Source organism: Elephas maximus, chromosome 2 (genome assembly GCF_024166365.1).
Source record: "Elephas maximus indicus isolate mEleMax1 chromosome 2, mEleMax1 primary haplotype, whole genome shotgun sequence".
NCBI classification, from domain to species: domain Eukaryota; kingdom Metazoa; phylum Chordata; class Mammalia; order Proboscidea; family Elephantidae; genus Elephas; species Elephas maximus.
The window spans coordinates 160,562,093-160,577,767 of record NC_064820.1 but is presented as its reverse complement, the minus strand read 5'-3'; the positions used below and the strand labels follow the sequence as shown (position 1 = coordinate 160,577,767).

The 15,675-nt window shown below is 35.6% G+C and overlaps 1 protein-coding gene across 6 annotated transcripts in view; it reads right to left on the bottom strand.

The window, feature by feature from the left end:
- TCERG1 (transcription elongation regulator 1) overlaps positions 1–15,675 on the bottom strand; it is a 65,115-nt gene that overhangs the window by 3,592 nt on the left and 45,848 nt on the right. For all 6 annotated transcript variants that reach the window (XR_007516134.1, XM_049873993.1, XM_049873990.1 and 3 more), the window contains 6 exons: positions 13,650–13,768; positions 8,605–8,755; positions 4,162–4,326; positions 3,568–3,750; positions 1,252–1,431; positions 485–568 (listed from right to left, as the gene is read on the bottom strand). Coding sequence is in view for 5 of the 6 variants with exons in the window: in XM_049873993.1 (XP_049729950.1) it covers positions 485–568; positions 1,252–1,431; positions 3,568–3,750; positions 4,162–4,326; positions 8,605–8,755; positions 13,650–13,768 (882 nt within the window). In the remaining variant the exon portion in view is untranslated. The remainder of the gene's footprint in view (positions 1–484; positions 569–1,251; positions 1,432–3,567; positions 3,751–4,161; positions 4,327–8,604; positions 8,756–13,649; positions 13,769–15,675) is intronic.

The window sequence follows — 15,675 nt, the reverse complement described above, 5'->3', positions numbered from 1 at the left end:
ATAGCCTGGTACCAACTGTCAGCCTAAGTATGTCTAGTGGAACCCGGCTAAATCTATGCTGTTAGTTACCATCAAGTCAATTCCAATTCACGGTGGCCTCTCGTGTGCAGAGTAGAATTGCTCCCTAGGATTTTTAAGGCTGTGACCTTTCAGAAGCAGTTCACCGGGCCTGTCTTCTAAGGTACCTTTCGGCCAGTAGTCGAGTGCTTAATTGTTTGTGCCACCTTGGGAGCCATGGCTTCATTAAATCTCTAAGATCCCAAAATATCAGCTTAACCTTAAGGATTAAAATTTTTAATTTTTTATTGTGCTGTCTTGTTTATATATCACGCAAGAATATATGAACTTAGAATTCAGGCTCATTTCTCATATGCTTAAAAGTAATTCACTTCAAAACATCAACTTCATTTTGGTGAAGATACTAGCGGTTGTTAAGCACCCAATTTATAATTGCAAGTAGATCTCAGACCCAAAATCCTCTTACCCTGTCACTGGAGGAGAACTTAATGCACCGGGGATCTTCCTTAATGATTTTCTTAACTTCTTTCCAAGTGGACGTTAAGGTAATCTTTGAAAAGACAAGGAAATGAAAAACATAAATACAACTCACCTTATTTTAGGGGGTCAAACTGCAGCACATATGGTACATAATATTACACACTGACCTGGGATCTCCTGTAATGCCCAAGCGTAACTGGACTAGTTAGGGACAGGGAAGCAGCTTTAACACAATTTCTTTTTGTTGGCTTGCCACAAGAGTTATTTTCATGGCCATACTTTCAAGGTGGCCTAAGACAATCACCTGCAAACCCTGTATTTACATGGGCAAACATCATAACTTCTGAAGAAACCATCACCAAAAAGAGAGCAGATAAATAGGCACAAAACCTGGATAACACAAAGTGTACAAACTACCATACGAGGGGGCCAGAGTACCAAATTGACAACAGAGCAAAAGAAGGAATCCAAATCTATCATTAGGAGAGGATCACTGATCATACATAAAAAAAAGGACATTCTGAATTACCACAGGAGCAGATATGAATTTGAAAACTATAAAAAGAAGCAATTTCTAAACAGAGAATGGTGTCAACATTTTACTTAAAAAAATCAAAGAAAGTGACACAAAACCCATGAATTCCAGTAATGAATCTAAAGACCATGATACTAAAATCATATTAATGTTTTACTTTTCAAAATTATTAATGAAGACTCATTTAGATTAAAGTAGGACAAAAAAGAGACTCTTACCGCAGAAGTTTCATCCAGAAGTTGCCTAAAATGCTCCCTCTTCTTTTTGGTGAGTGCTTCGATGTGCTCATTAAAAAGCTTCTCTTTCTCCTCTCTTTCCAATAAAGATCCAGATTCCCAGCGGTGATCTTTTCGGAGAGTCCTCCGAGTATCGGACCATGACACATCTGAAGAACGTACCTAAAAACAGACAATTATACATATTACCAGAGAGACTTAACTTCTCATATTTCAACAATAAAAGGCTCATTTATTTGGATTAGGAATGATACATTTAATTTTAAAAGGTAGGGTTACCAATGACTTAGAAAAGAAGCATCTGGTGGACTCCACCTTCGTTAAGAAATCACTGAAAACCTGCTTCTATGAGCCTGAAATCTTGCCTCCCAGTGCTTACCTAAGCTATCAAATATAGATTCAGAGGTGGCACAGGTTGAAGAAAAGATATCTCTCATCAGCTATGGTCCTTAAGAATTTTAATAGAACTTAGGTATTCTATTTAATACCTTACCAACTTCTAGTAGAAGAAATGGATAGGAATAAAAGAAATTTTTTTTGTCTTATTGTAACACTAAGGAAAAAAAAAGAAAAATACTAAACCTATCTTGGGCTCATAAATGGACTTATCAACTACATACTGGAAGTGACAGTTCCAAGCATAAGCAAGAATGAACATAGTGAAGAAGATAACAAAAGACATGACAGGTGTGGCTGGTTTACTAACCAGCAGTAAAGTGTGACTGATTGCCAGTAATGACATTAAAAGTTAAGTCACAATGCTGTCAAAGCTATGGGAGACTAAACAGGCAGAAAGGTAAGAAAGAAGAAAAATATAAAAACATTTACCATATTTTTACGCAAATAACACAAGCCTTCTAGGTTTGTCAATGCCATCCTCCCTCGACGTATTTTGTGAGCATGCTACGCTAATTTGCTTGTTTTACAGTAACATGTAAAAAATAATTGGCGTAGCACCGTTTAGGTAAGCATCTCCCAGAGGGAGGGCAAAAAAAACATACGAGGCATAAGTTATTTTCGTAAAAATACAATATTTAACCAACAAAATATCAAATATTTAAAGCATGTGCCAGGTAAATACTCTGCTTGGCACTGGAAATACAAAATTAGTAAGACCCTATCCCTTTCTTCAAGCGGCTCACTTTTTTAATGGAAGACAAGCATGTAAGCAAATAATTACAATAGCACATAATAAACGTTGCAGGGGTAGGAAAAGGAATGGTGAAATCAAATCTACCTAGGTGGGCTGGGATCAACAGAATGAGAAAATTTGTCACTGTGGTGGGAGTAGTTTAAAAGCATTCTCAGTGGAGAGGCTGGCTTGTACAATGGTAAGATGGTATGGTACATTAAAGAGAAGTTTAGCAAGGCTAGAGCTTAGCCAGCAGGTGAAGACATAAGTGATAAGGTGAAAAGAAGGCAAAACTCAAGGAATAAATGGACTTTCATATTATGCTAAGTAGCTCGAATTGGACTTGTAGTCAACTGCTGGGAGTGGAGAGAAACCCCACTCGCTACAAGTAACCAGAAGAGTAGTGACAAGATTAGGTTTGTTTTTACCAAGATTTTTGCGATTGCCATAAGGAGGATGAATTTAGGGGAATACTGGGGCAGGGAGAGAAATTAGTGAACTACAGTAATTGTCCAGAGAGTAGAATAGGAAAGAGAACAGAAATCAGCAGAGGCAAGGGGAAAAATAAGAAGTAACAGAAGTAACAAGAAAACAAACAATATAGAAAAAAGATGGTGACACAGGAGAAGGGGAAAAGCAACAACAAGTAGTACAACATAGCAGTCTGGGGGCATTCAGTGTAGGGACAAAAAACCCTACATACCTCAACAACCCTGAGGGGTAATGCGGAAGGATTTTCAAGAAAGTTCCAGGGTATCTCCTGGGGTCAGTACACCTCCAGTCCTACATTTCATACATCTACATGTACAATAACTGATCATCACAATGATGACCCTAAATCATCAAGAAAAAGGTTAAATTATGTTCAGCACACTTTATTTATGTGTGTAATAGTTTAAGATGACTTCCGTGAAGGGCAATAAAAAATAAAGTTTTGAGACTAAAAGATTTTAAATTTTCATATATGCAGAACATGTAACTTCTGAATATGCTAAATACCAAGGTTTTCCTATTCTAACAGTGCTAATACCAAGTACTCAATTTTATAATACCTTAGAAATAACTTACAGATAGTGTGTCTCAGAGTCAATGCAGAAAACATTAATACAACAATGGATTTCTAACATCTAGTGGTTTAGAGAAAAAAATAAGTGATTAATATTCACCATGTCAGACAGAAGAGCCTTGAAATTCTGAATAGCTTCTTCTCTTTTGTGTTGCTCTCTCTCTCGATCTATTTCTTTTGTTTGTTCTGAGCGAGCTTTTTGGACCTCTCTTTCTCGTTCTCGAAGGCTTGCCTCAATGCGGGCTTGCCTTTCAAGCTCTTTTTCTTTCTCCGAGTCTAAATTCTGTAAAAGTAAAATCACATTATCCTCCTTACCAACACTATCAAAGTATGTTTTTACAGAATAACTAGCTTGCTAAATAAAAAATTTCAAACCTGGTATTTACCAAGAATGTACCCAAACACTGTACCTCATCTCCAAATCACGTACTAGGGATAACATACAAATACCAACAATGTAAACTTCAAACAGCCACAAATACCCTTATAATACAACTAAAAAAAAAAACAAAACCAAATCCACTGCCATCAAGTCTATTCTGACTCATAGTGGCCCTATAGGACAGAGTAGAGCTGTCCCATAGGGTTTCCAAGGAGTGGCTGGTGGATTCAAACTGCCAACCGGGGATCCAATGCAATTAATGATTTTATTATTTCAAGGTAACACTAAGAGTAAATAAACACAAATGGTTACCTTGGCTATTTTTTCAATGTACTGCTTGAAGAGGTCTTCTCTCATTGATGAACTATCCACTGCTTTGTAACGTGGATCACTTTCTACTTTGTCTTTTACTTTGCTCCATCGAGACTGACTGTCCAAGTGATGATTAGATAACAGTTCAAAGAAGTCCGATTTAATCTATATTTTAAAACAGGTGGTGGGATGGGAGGGAAATAACGTGCCATAAGATATTGTTCAAATCTAAATGTTTACAACTAGAAAAAAAATACACATACCTTAAAGATGAGAAGAGTAACTTTTCAATGCACTTAATCAGAATGGAATCAATTTTAGTAAAAGACAATTGCTCTTTTGTTAAAAAATTATAAAAATTGGCCAAGAACATAGGCTCTCATTTAAAATTTGCCAAATTCAAGACAAATCATATTCTTTAAAGAAATGTTTTCAATATATACATCCAAAAAAAAATTGTTTTAAGTATGCTGCTTCTCATCTCAGAACCATCATGTTTTCATAGTGAATATAAATTTGTACTGAACTGTATTTATTTCTTGCTAAGATTCAGCTTATAAGCTGGCAGTGAATACTTTAAGATGGTAATAGTGATTTTTTTTTAAACTGATGGATAATATTTTTGTTTGTTAAAATTAAACAGGAGTTTAGAACTAGTTGAGCAAAAATAGCCAAGTGTTATTCATTGCAAACCTGGAACTGTACTGTCAAATGTCTAAAACCTCCAAAAATAGGGTAAAATGTTTTATTTTTAATAAAATAAACCACAATGTTTGTACTTCGATATCTAAGTATTTACGAACATGGTTAATCATTACTTAAAAAAGCTTTAAACTTTTCTGTACTTTTTAGCCATCAGAAATATATTACTGTTTTAGAACTCAGAATGTAAGTGCTTATGAAATAACATACTTAACAACTGAAGTATCAAGGTAGTAACATTATACAGAGGTATTAAATATTAATCCTTTAGTGTCAAAATATACAACTACTTAGAACCTCTCTCCTGAACTGTGTTTTTTTAAAAAGAGGAGGAAAGGCATAAAAAAGTGTCCGTCAGTTTGTCATACTGTGGGGGCTTGTGAGTTGCTGTGATGCTGGAAGCTACGCCACCGGTATTCAAATACCAGCATGGTCACCCATGGCAGAGAGGTTTCAGCTGAGCTTCCAGACTAACACAGACTAGGAAGAAGGACCTGGCAGTCTACTTCTGAAAAGATTTAGCCACTGAAAACCTTATTACCTCCAGGGAAATCTAATTCTTCTGAAGTTTAATCTCATTTTACATTGTACTGCACTCAGATCATAGAAGACACACAACATAGCCAAAGTCACTCAACAAAGGATTCTGATCCTGTCAAGAACCTCTCCTCACAGGGATTAAATATGTTGCTTTCCCACTTGATGGGTGAGTCCCCTTGATACAGGGAATGAGAAATCAGGAATTGCATCAGAATTCAAATACAAATCAATCTTTCCTTCTGCTCATTTCAGCCCTATCACTTCCCCCTACAACCTCATTTCTCAAACCAGGATTAAAAGGGAGGTTGATGTCCTTTCTGGCCAACATTTGTAATGTTATAAGAAACAGTTTCTTCATGACGGAATTAAAAAAAAAAAAAAAGAGCTAATCGACTGTGGATTTCCTCACTACTGAACTTTGGCTCTTGACTTTGGATTAATGAAAAACCATGTTTCTAGACAGTGATTATGAAACCACCTGATTTAGTGGTATAGCATAATTTTTCCGTTCATCTTGTCTACTTTGTCTCTGACATGAACACCCAAAATCCTAGATGCACTGGATAACAGTAACATCAAATTTATAAAATTTATGTTAAATAAAACATGCAAGTTGTATCAAACAAGAATCTTTCTAAGCCATAGGAATTTATATAAAAACAGCTTTCAAACATTAGCCATTAAGCCTATAAAGTATAGATTATCATATAGTTTTATGATATATAAACAAAGTACGCTTTATATAAAACTAAACTCCAACTTCCTTTCACTGCAGGTATTTCTATGAGGGGCTATAAATGGCTTACCGCGGCTGCTATTTGTCTGAGAAGAACTGATGACTGCATAAATGTCAAATGTCATTTACCATTAGCCACAATTCAAGGCCTTATACTCCCTGTTTTCTTCCCTCCAAAAAAAAAAGTATATAACTATCTATGATGTTTTGTTTAACAGGGGGAAAATAAAGTTTCCTCAGCCTAATGTATTGCAACAAAAATACTTAAATTTCCTGCTAGACGAGTTAAAATAAAAAGAACATTTCCAATTTAATAAGAGAATTAAGTCCGTTATGTGCAACTTCAAATACTGTTCCAAAATTAAAGTATTTGAACCCCAACTTAATACTGGTTATTACATTTTATAAATAAAATTTTCTGAGTAGCTGCTTTGGCAAATTCATACACGTCTTTTAAAGCAGACTTTTTAAGCTGTTTTTATAAAATGGAAAAACTATCAATGAAAATGATCATCATACCCTTTTTAGCTTGAAAATGGCTACTTAAGGGAAAAAAGGGATTTCATCAGAAATCAATGTCCATCAGTTTTTGACCTAGAAAGTAATTACTTTTAAACCTTTACCATTCAGCTATTGATTCAACTACCTCAATGCTATAAAGACCAGCTACAGAATCACGAGATCAAGAAAAAAAACTTCAAAAATACCAGGTTCATATTATTGTTAATGAACTTACCAGCCAATTACACAGTTATAATGTGATTAACAACAAAAAAAAGTATAGATAACAGTTCAGAAGAACAAATACACAGTAAAAGTCATGAAGGAACATGATAGAAAACTTCATTAACCAAGTACTTCTCAGAATACGAATATAAAATCTACTATATAAAGATTTCCACTTTGATAGCCTAGCTAGCAATTGATTTTACATTCTCTAAATTGGCTGAGAAAGCTTCACTTGAGCAATTTTCTGCCTTTTTTTAAAGTTTAGCAATGGTACAAAGTCAAACCTAGAGAAAATAACAATTTTAAAATCAAAATAAATAAAGCTGACTATATTAGGTTTATTTTGATGTAATGTCTATTCCTTTTTTTTTTTTTTTTAGTTAACACATTCTGGGTACAACTCTGATCACTGAACAAAGAGTAAACTAAAAAAATGTAAATTACCGGAACTGCAGGAGGCTAAAATCACCACCCAGAGAGATACCAATTGTTTCCTCACTAGGAATCGCATAATACTTTGCATGTCAGTGATTGACAGCTGTCAGAATGAACTGAATGACAGGCCGCACAGCAGAAAACTGTAAAGTCTATCTACTTGTTATAAAACAGAATACATAAAATGGTTAAAAAAAAAAAAAAAAGGTTCCTAGAAAAATGAATATTAGTTTCAAATGCAGAGAGAAATACATTCAATTTGTCTAAAAGCAATCATACAATATTAAGCAATTGTTTATTTTTTGGTTTTCTTTAATCAAATAGTTCATTACTAAAAATCAAAAGTAGTAAACGACTCCATTAATCATTCTATTTCAACATATGAAATGCTTACATGGAACTCCATTTTGCACATTTCCTCTGAGAAGCATAATCATTTGCCAAAAATAAATGTTAAAACGAAATAATTCTGGGAAGATTTACTTTGAAGCCCAATAAAGCAGATAAAAACTCATGTATTTTCAACAGAAGTTATTTCCCCTACTACAGTTATTGTGTGAAATCAAAGAGGCTTCTTTCCAGTAACAGTGTATTACTTTCTCTCCATTTCTTAATACAATTTGAAATATGTTAACTTTCTAGAATAAGAAGCAATTTTAAATGTCAAGAATCATTAGGCTCCAGAGGTTATTTTTCTCCATTCACAAAGCACACAATGGCACTAAGGAGAGTGGCTGCATGTTTTGATGGTTCACACACTGGTGCCTTCTCCCTATCAGCCTGCCTCCCCAGTGCTGAGCGCCTCTCCACTCCTGATGCTGCTATCAAATGACATTTGGAATTCATTAATCTTTAACAGCCGACCTTTAATTCTGATAAGCAATAATTTATATGTAAGATATGTTTACTGAAAGATTAAAAAGTCACTAAAATGCTATCTTTTAGAAGGAAAAAAAGATAATGAAGCTCTTTGAAATTTAAATGGTACCATCTACAAACAGTGTTGAAATCTTATTGCTACCACTGAGCTGGCAGGTCTCAACCTAGGGTTTACCAGGCACCTTTAAAAAATGAGCACTAATAAAATTTAAAGCAAGCCTATATAGTAAGTGAAGCTACTTATATAATATAAGCATTATGGAAGTGATTGATAGACTATATACATTTAAACAACTGTAAAAGTTAACTTAAAAGGCCAAACAGTAAATGTGATTCCTGTACTTAGGTCCATAAATGAGGTTCGAAATGCAGTTCCAGCTTAGTCCCTTCCCACTCACACACCCATCCATCACACCACTTACCTTCTCACCTCTGGTCTTCGAATCTTCTTTCTCCTTCTTCCTTGCAGCTGCCACAAATTCATTAAACAAGGCTTCTCGATCTTTCATCTTTTCAATTGCTTTGAATCTTGAATCTTTAGCATGCTTGGCTGCAAATTCGCTAAAAGTAGCTCTGTAACAAAATGGCAAGTGTGCTAACTTTGGTTGAGCTATTTCTGCTTGTAGAAAGGTAGAGTAGAAAATACCATTTTTTTCAGCAAGAATGTATGTCAAAGAGACACTATGTTCCAACGTTTACCTGAACAGTGAATAATAAGCTACAGAAAGAGACGAAGGTTTACACAGAGTGAAAATGTGGTCAGAGATCTGCATGTCATCAGTATGGTGGCAGGGAAGAATATCTTAATCTCACCCAAAGGATATACATTTATTATAAAAACGCAAGAGGTAAAAGAGTAAAGAATTTATGTGCTTAAAGAGACTTAAGAGCCTATCTTTTTCATTCATTTTAAGATGAGGCTGACTCCTCTTCCTAGCTATGATGCAGTAACTGTTACTGAATTAGTCCCCCTTCTATATGCAACTGTCAAAGTGGAAAAAATATACGAGCAAATGATTTCAAGCAGTGAACAAGCAGGGCAAAACTAAGATCTCTGAAAGATGGCAAATTCATGAAGGAAGCCCCTCCATCTGCTTCCTGGAGACAATTTCCCAACTGTGATACACAGAACTAGAATCTATGCAGAGCTCAGTGGTCCCAATGCGCTGTAGGTGTTCAGAGTATTCAGAGTAAAGGTGCTGAACTGGCAGAGGAAGAAGCTATACAGAGAGGGGGCCTTAGAAGTCTGCACAGGAATTCTCCCCATATCCATGGCCAAGGGCCAGGCTATACAAGAGCAGGGAAAGACCACTCAAGGCTTACCAGATACAAGCTGCTATGGGGTTAAGAATGAAAAGGAGGTACCAGAGACTGAGTAGTGCTTTATCAGGACAATAAAGCCCCAAAAAGATCCACAAGGGAGACAAAGTTTGGAAGCTGAGTCCTCAAAGTTAGAAAAGCCTAGCAAACACCTGGCACTTTTTGGAAATTCACACTAACAAACCTTATAATCAAGTCTGAAACCAAAGTGCTCAGCCAGTAACTGAACAAGAATCAACACTCTTCAGGCAGAAGGTAACAGAATCCAGGTTCTCTATATATTATCTACAGAATTCGTTAAAAAAAAAAAACTAAACACACAAAGAAACAAATGTGATCTACAGCATAAAAAAAAGTCCTAGAAATTGACCCCAAGATGCCCAGATGATATGTTAAGTAGACAAATATTTTAAAAGCAACTATTATAATTACATTGAAAGAATTAAAAAATACATGCTCAAAGAATTGAACACATAGTCTTAATAAGTGAACAGACAGGAAGTTTCAGCAGAGACGGAAAATATAAAAAAGAACCCTAAAAGTAACTGAACAGAAAAATTTACTCAGGTTAACAGGTGAGTAAAGATACCAGAATAGTCAATGACTTTAAGTTTTATCAATAAAAAATTATTTCATCAGGAGACTGCAAAAAAGACTGGGGGGAGGGGGGGAGAAGAGACAGTCTAAGCAACCTGTGAGATATTATTAAACATCTGAATTGGGGCAGTAAAATACTGGCTGAAAACTTCCCAAATTTAATGAAAAACACTGACTTATGGATCCAAAAGGCTGAGCAAATACCACGCAGGGTAAGTACAAAGATGAGGACTCTGAAGGATAACGAGGCTAGGTATAAAAAGTTTCTCCATAACAAAAAGGCATTATAAAGGTTTTATATATCTTTGGTATATTTTTCAATATTTGAAGCTCCTACCTTATGTAATAAGAATCTACTCTTATAATAAACATACCCACATTTACAGCACATTCTTGAGGAAGAAAAACAAAGGTTACACATAATGAACTATTCCAGTGCAAAAACAAAACACATTCCCTTATGTGCTAAAACAAAGAATATATTACAGCTTTTATTATAAAGAAAAGCTGACTGGTTAACTTTAGAATTCAGAATCGAAAACATCAAACTAAAGATCAGAATACAATTCAGAAGCCAACAATCTGTTGTTTAAACTCTGCTAGCCCAAACCAAGAAACCCTGGTGGCGCAGTAATTAAGGGCTACAGCTGCTAACCAAAAGGTTGGCAGTTTGAATCCACCAGGCGATCCTTGAAAACCTTATGGGGCAGTTCTACTCTGTCCTATAGGGTCATTATGAGTCGGAATCGACTCAACGGCAATGGGTTATGGGTTTTTTAGCCCAAACCAGGTTCTAATAATCTTTTGTGTGTAAATGGTATTACTCACAAACCCAATTTCATTAATTCAATATTTTAAACAATTGTTACAAACCTGGTTTGAACAATGGATCAGCAATCATAATAAAACTTTAAGGTAAAAATAAAAATATATATCCCAGAAAAGGGATCTTCACATTTAGTCCATTAAACTGGTTTTCTTTTCATGATAAATTTAGTACCTTGCTTTATAATTTTAAGATAGTAAAGGCAGCTATTGCTATAACTTAAAAATAAGCCTTTTAAAAAATATAAAATCAATGTGTCAAGTTGAATTAATTATTTATAATAAAATAGATAAAATGTTTTCTATTTTTAAATGAGAAAAGACCAAAATCAAGTTTTAGCATTAGGGTCCCAGGAAGATGTTTTTATATGATTCACCTTCTTAACTCTGAAAAGTGCTATTTTTAAACTGACAAGGTAAGAATCCTTTTGGCAGGTGGGGAGCAGAGTTGGTGGTGGTGGTCGGTTAGCTGCAGTCGAGTCCGCTCTGACTCATGAATGCCACGTGTGCAGGACAGAACTGCTCCACAGGGTCTCAGGGCTGTGACCCTTCAGCAGCAGATCACCAGGCCCATCTTCCAAGGCATCTCTGGGTGGGTTTGAACCACCAATCCTTCAGTTAGTAGTTGAGCACTTAACCATTCGTGCCACCCAGGACTGGTGATAGTGTGGGAAGACAGTATTAACCATGAGTTGACCAAGGGAGGTATGTCTGAAATTTCCATTAAAAGAGAAAAGATATAGACGAGAAAGGCACTAAACTTAGGTAATTACATTCTCCCTAGTCACGCTTTCCTCCTAGAACAAACCCCAGTGCTCTACTAAAGAGTTTTGTGACAGTGGTCTTTTCCCAATTCAAAAAGAAAATTAGGTCAATGGATGGTATTTTCTCAATTTTAAGTTTTTTCTCCTTGTTTTCTTAAAAACACTTGATAACAGCTAAGACTTGATACCAGCTTTAGCTTTTCAACTAGAGAACATTAGCATGTAAAAAAAATACAAAGTGGCAAGAAGATATTTAAAAAAAAAAAAACCTCACAACGGCCTCGTTTTGAGGTTTTCTGCTACCTAGTAAAGTTGCTCCTAAACTGTATGCTCGAGTTAAATGTATCAATACAACATGGCACTACAGCACAAAGTCTTAAGTGCCAAGGCTTCCAGGCAAGTGCACAGTGACTGTTTTCTTTATTACAAAGCTAGGGACACAAGTCTCATTTTCTTCAGCCCAGACATGCATTCAATACACACTAATTGACTGAAAATGTCATACAAAACCCTAGTACAGATAACCCTAATTCTGTCTGTTCCAAAAGAACATCAGTACAGTACTGTGATATAGAAGACTCTATTAGCCAGAGCTACAGAAGGGAACTCTAAATCTCTGTGGCATCTCAATTATTCCCACAGAGCATAAAGGGCTTTAATAAATAGATATATTTGCTGAACCTTTTTGAAAATAAGTTGCAGACATCATGAGGCCTCATCTATAAATATTTCAACATGCATCTCCTAAGAGTAAAATCTTTCTCATCCATTACTACAATACCCAAGAAAACTAATTCTCTAATATCATCTAATATTCAATCTATACTTAAATTTCCTCAACTATTCAAAAAAAAAAAAATCTTTCATAACCCAGTCCAGTCTCAACATGATCCTGTAACTCACTCTTCTGATTATGAAAAAGCCTGAGACACTCTGGAGATTCTTAAGCTCTGCTATGCCCTAAAAAATACTACTTTCTTCATGGCCAAAAATATTATCTTTATTTTCTAAAACTTGTATTAATACCACAGTAGGCGTCATATTTCAAATATGAAATTGTAATACCAAACATACTTTCTCAAACATCACTCTTTCCTAACTCCACTGACAAAAATCACTGTTTAAATAAAAAAATAAAACAACCTTTTAAGTAAAGTGTCACTTAATCCACATACCCTATAATTCTACCCTACAGTTTTAGAAATTTCTCTATGTACTGAGGTATTCATATCAACTTAATACCACTACTGCCACAGCTAAACTGTAGGAAAGTAATTCTCCCTGTCTGGACTATTCTGTGCAATACTGACATCAAGCTGAAATTCCTGCTTCACTTGGACCACTTGATTTAATCTGTTTATGTCTTACTTTCCTTATCATAAAATACTTAAATCACACAGTTGTTCTGAGGACTGAATGACGTAATACAAATAAAGTGCATATAAGCACATAAAATATCTAATAATTATTGCTACTGTTGTTATTACAAAGCTAGGGACACAAGTCTCATTTTCTTCAGCCCAGACATGCATTCAATACACACTAATTGACTGAAAATGTCATACAAAACCCTAATTTAGACACTTAAAAATTCTGAAATGAAAGATCCTCCACCACTTCAATTTAATCAAAATAATGTTCCTACTCTGCAATGTATTATGTATAAAACTTAAGAAGACGGGAACAGGCTTTCTATCATGTACCAGTTTCTAGAGAAGGAAACCACAGGGAACCGTTCCTAGCAAAGCTGCTCTTCTTGAAAACAAACACCTCTCAGGTAAAGTACCTGGGACTCCGCTAAAGGAAACATATTAAGAATGAAGGATAGAAAGACAGATAATAAGGAGCTTTTCACGCCCAAATATAAAAATGATAGTTATATATATACATATATATGTATTTTTTAATCTAATGTTAGGAAAAATATATATACACACACACACAGATAATGAACCACATACCTTGGATTAAACTTGGCTTCTTCCATCATTTTTTTGAAATCTTCCTTGGCTTGCATTATTTTGTTTTTCTTTTCTCTCCGTTCTTCCTCTGCTCTGGTCTTTACATACTGATCAAACACCTATCACAAAACATAAACCAATTTGACAAGTCAGTCAACTCATATAGGTATTTCAACTACTAAATAACCAAATTTATTAAAAAAAAAAACAACTAAATCAACTTCTTTGACTAAACTCTAATAGGAAAAATATATTAATTATAGGTAACTCAATTACATGCAGAATGCCTACAGCAGGTCTCGTTTTAACACTCTGGCTGACAGAATTATATAAGCCTACAGCCCTCTGCTTAGACTTCCAGAACAACAAAAAGCCAAAGGTTCCTTTAATTTTTTTCCCCTTGATACAAAGTGAATACGTTTATTGTAAAACTGTCAAGAAATTCAGAAATGTATAATAAAATCACAGGCCGCCATAATCCTTTCCCTTAAAAAAAATCAATTAACATATGGAATCTATAGTTTAATTTTCTTCCAAGCATCTCTTAACATACAATTATTTTCATCAAAATATAACCATTCTTTCCATCTATTTGTCCCCACTTAATAAAAAAGGTGATAAACTGAACAGGCACACACATCCATTTTCCACCTTCCTCAAACCCAAATAATATGTCAATTCAAGAATTTCTTTTTAAAATTACAAACCAGTGTAATAAAAACAGGGAAAAGGGAAAAACAGAAACAGCAACTCTGGAACTTGAAAAGCAGATGGACAAAATGGTAATGAATTTGGCAGACAGGGAAAACTTAACCTAACCAGCAGTAAAGAAAACAAAGTGGTCACGTTCTTTTACTAGACAATCTTCATATAGTAACTGAAAGCACCAGGCACCTCTGGAAGTGGTGATGGGATACAGCTACAATAGGGAATATCTGTTGAAAGGTTGTTTACAAAGCAGTTAAATACCTAGGACCCCTCCCCAACTTCAGTATCTGAGGCACTGCCACTCCCCAACTCCAATAAATGGCATGGCAAGTGGTCATTCTTTAGAGCAAGGGCTGGCAAACCACAGCCTGCCACCTGTTTTTGTATAGCCCAAGAATGATTTTTACATTTTTAAATGGTTAAAAAAAAATCAACAAGATATTTCATAACACATGAAAATCGAATAAAATTCAAATTTCAATGTCTATACATGAAGTTGTATTAGAACACAGCCACACTCCTTTACTTATGTCTATGGCTACTTTCAAGGAGCCCTGGTAGCGCACTGGTTAAACCCTTGGCGGCAAACCAAAAAGTTGACAATTTGAACCCACCTAGTGACTCCACGGAAACCCTGGTGGCGTAATGGTTAACTGGTACGGCTGCTAATCAAAGGGTCGGCAGTTCGAACCCACCAAGCACTCCTTGGAAACTCTACGGGGCAGTTCTACTCTGTCCTCCTACAGGGTCGCCATGAGTCGGAATTGACTTGATGGCACTGGGTCTGGTTTTGGTTTTAGTGACTCCACAGGAGAAAGGCCTGGTGATCTGCTTCTGTAAAGGTTACACCCCCTGAAACCCTATAGGATAGTCCTACCCTGCTGTGTAAGGTCGCTACTGACTTGATGGCACACAACCACACAGCTGCTTTCACACTACAACAGAACTGCACAGCTGCAACAGAAACCACTGGCCCACAAAGCCTAAAGTATTTCTTACCTGACCCTTTACATAAAAAACTTGCCAACCACTACTCTAGAAGACAAAACAAAGTGTCTCCAGATTTGAGGAACATGAATTGGGAATGTCTACCAGTCTGAGAACACATGTTTTAAACAAACATTTATATACCAAATATTAAGACAGTACTCTTAGAACCAAAGCAGCAAGCCATGTCCCCTCTGGCGGGAAGACTAATGGTCCTTATCAGGAATCTGTTCAGGCTCAAAAACCACTCTACAGCTTAAATGACTCCAGCTTAAATCACTGTACAGCAGGGTATCTCAACCTCAGCGCTACTGATGTTTTGGCCCTGATA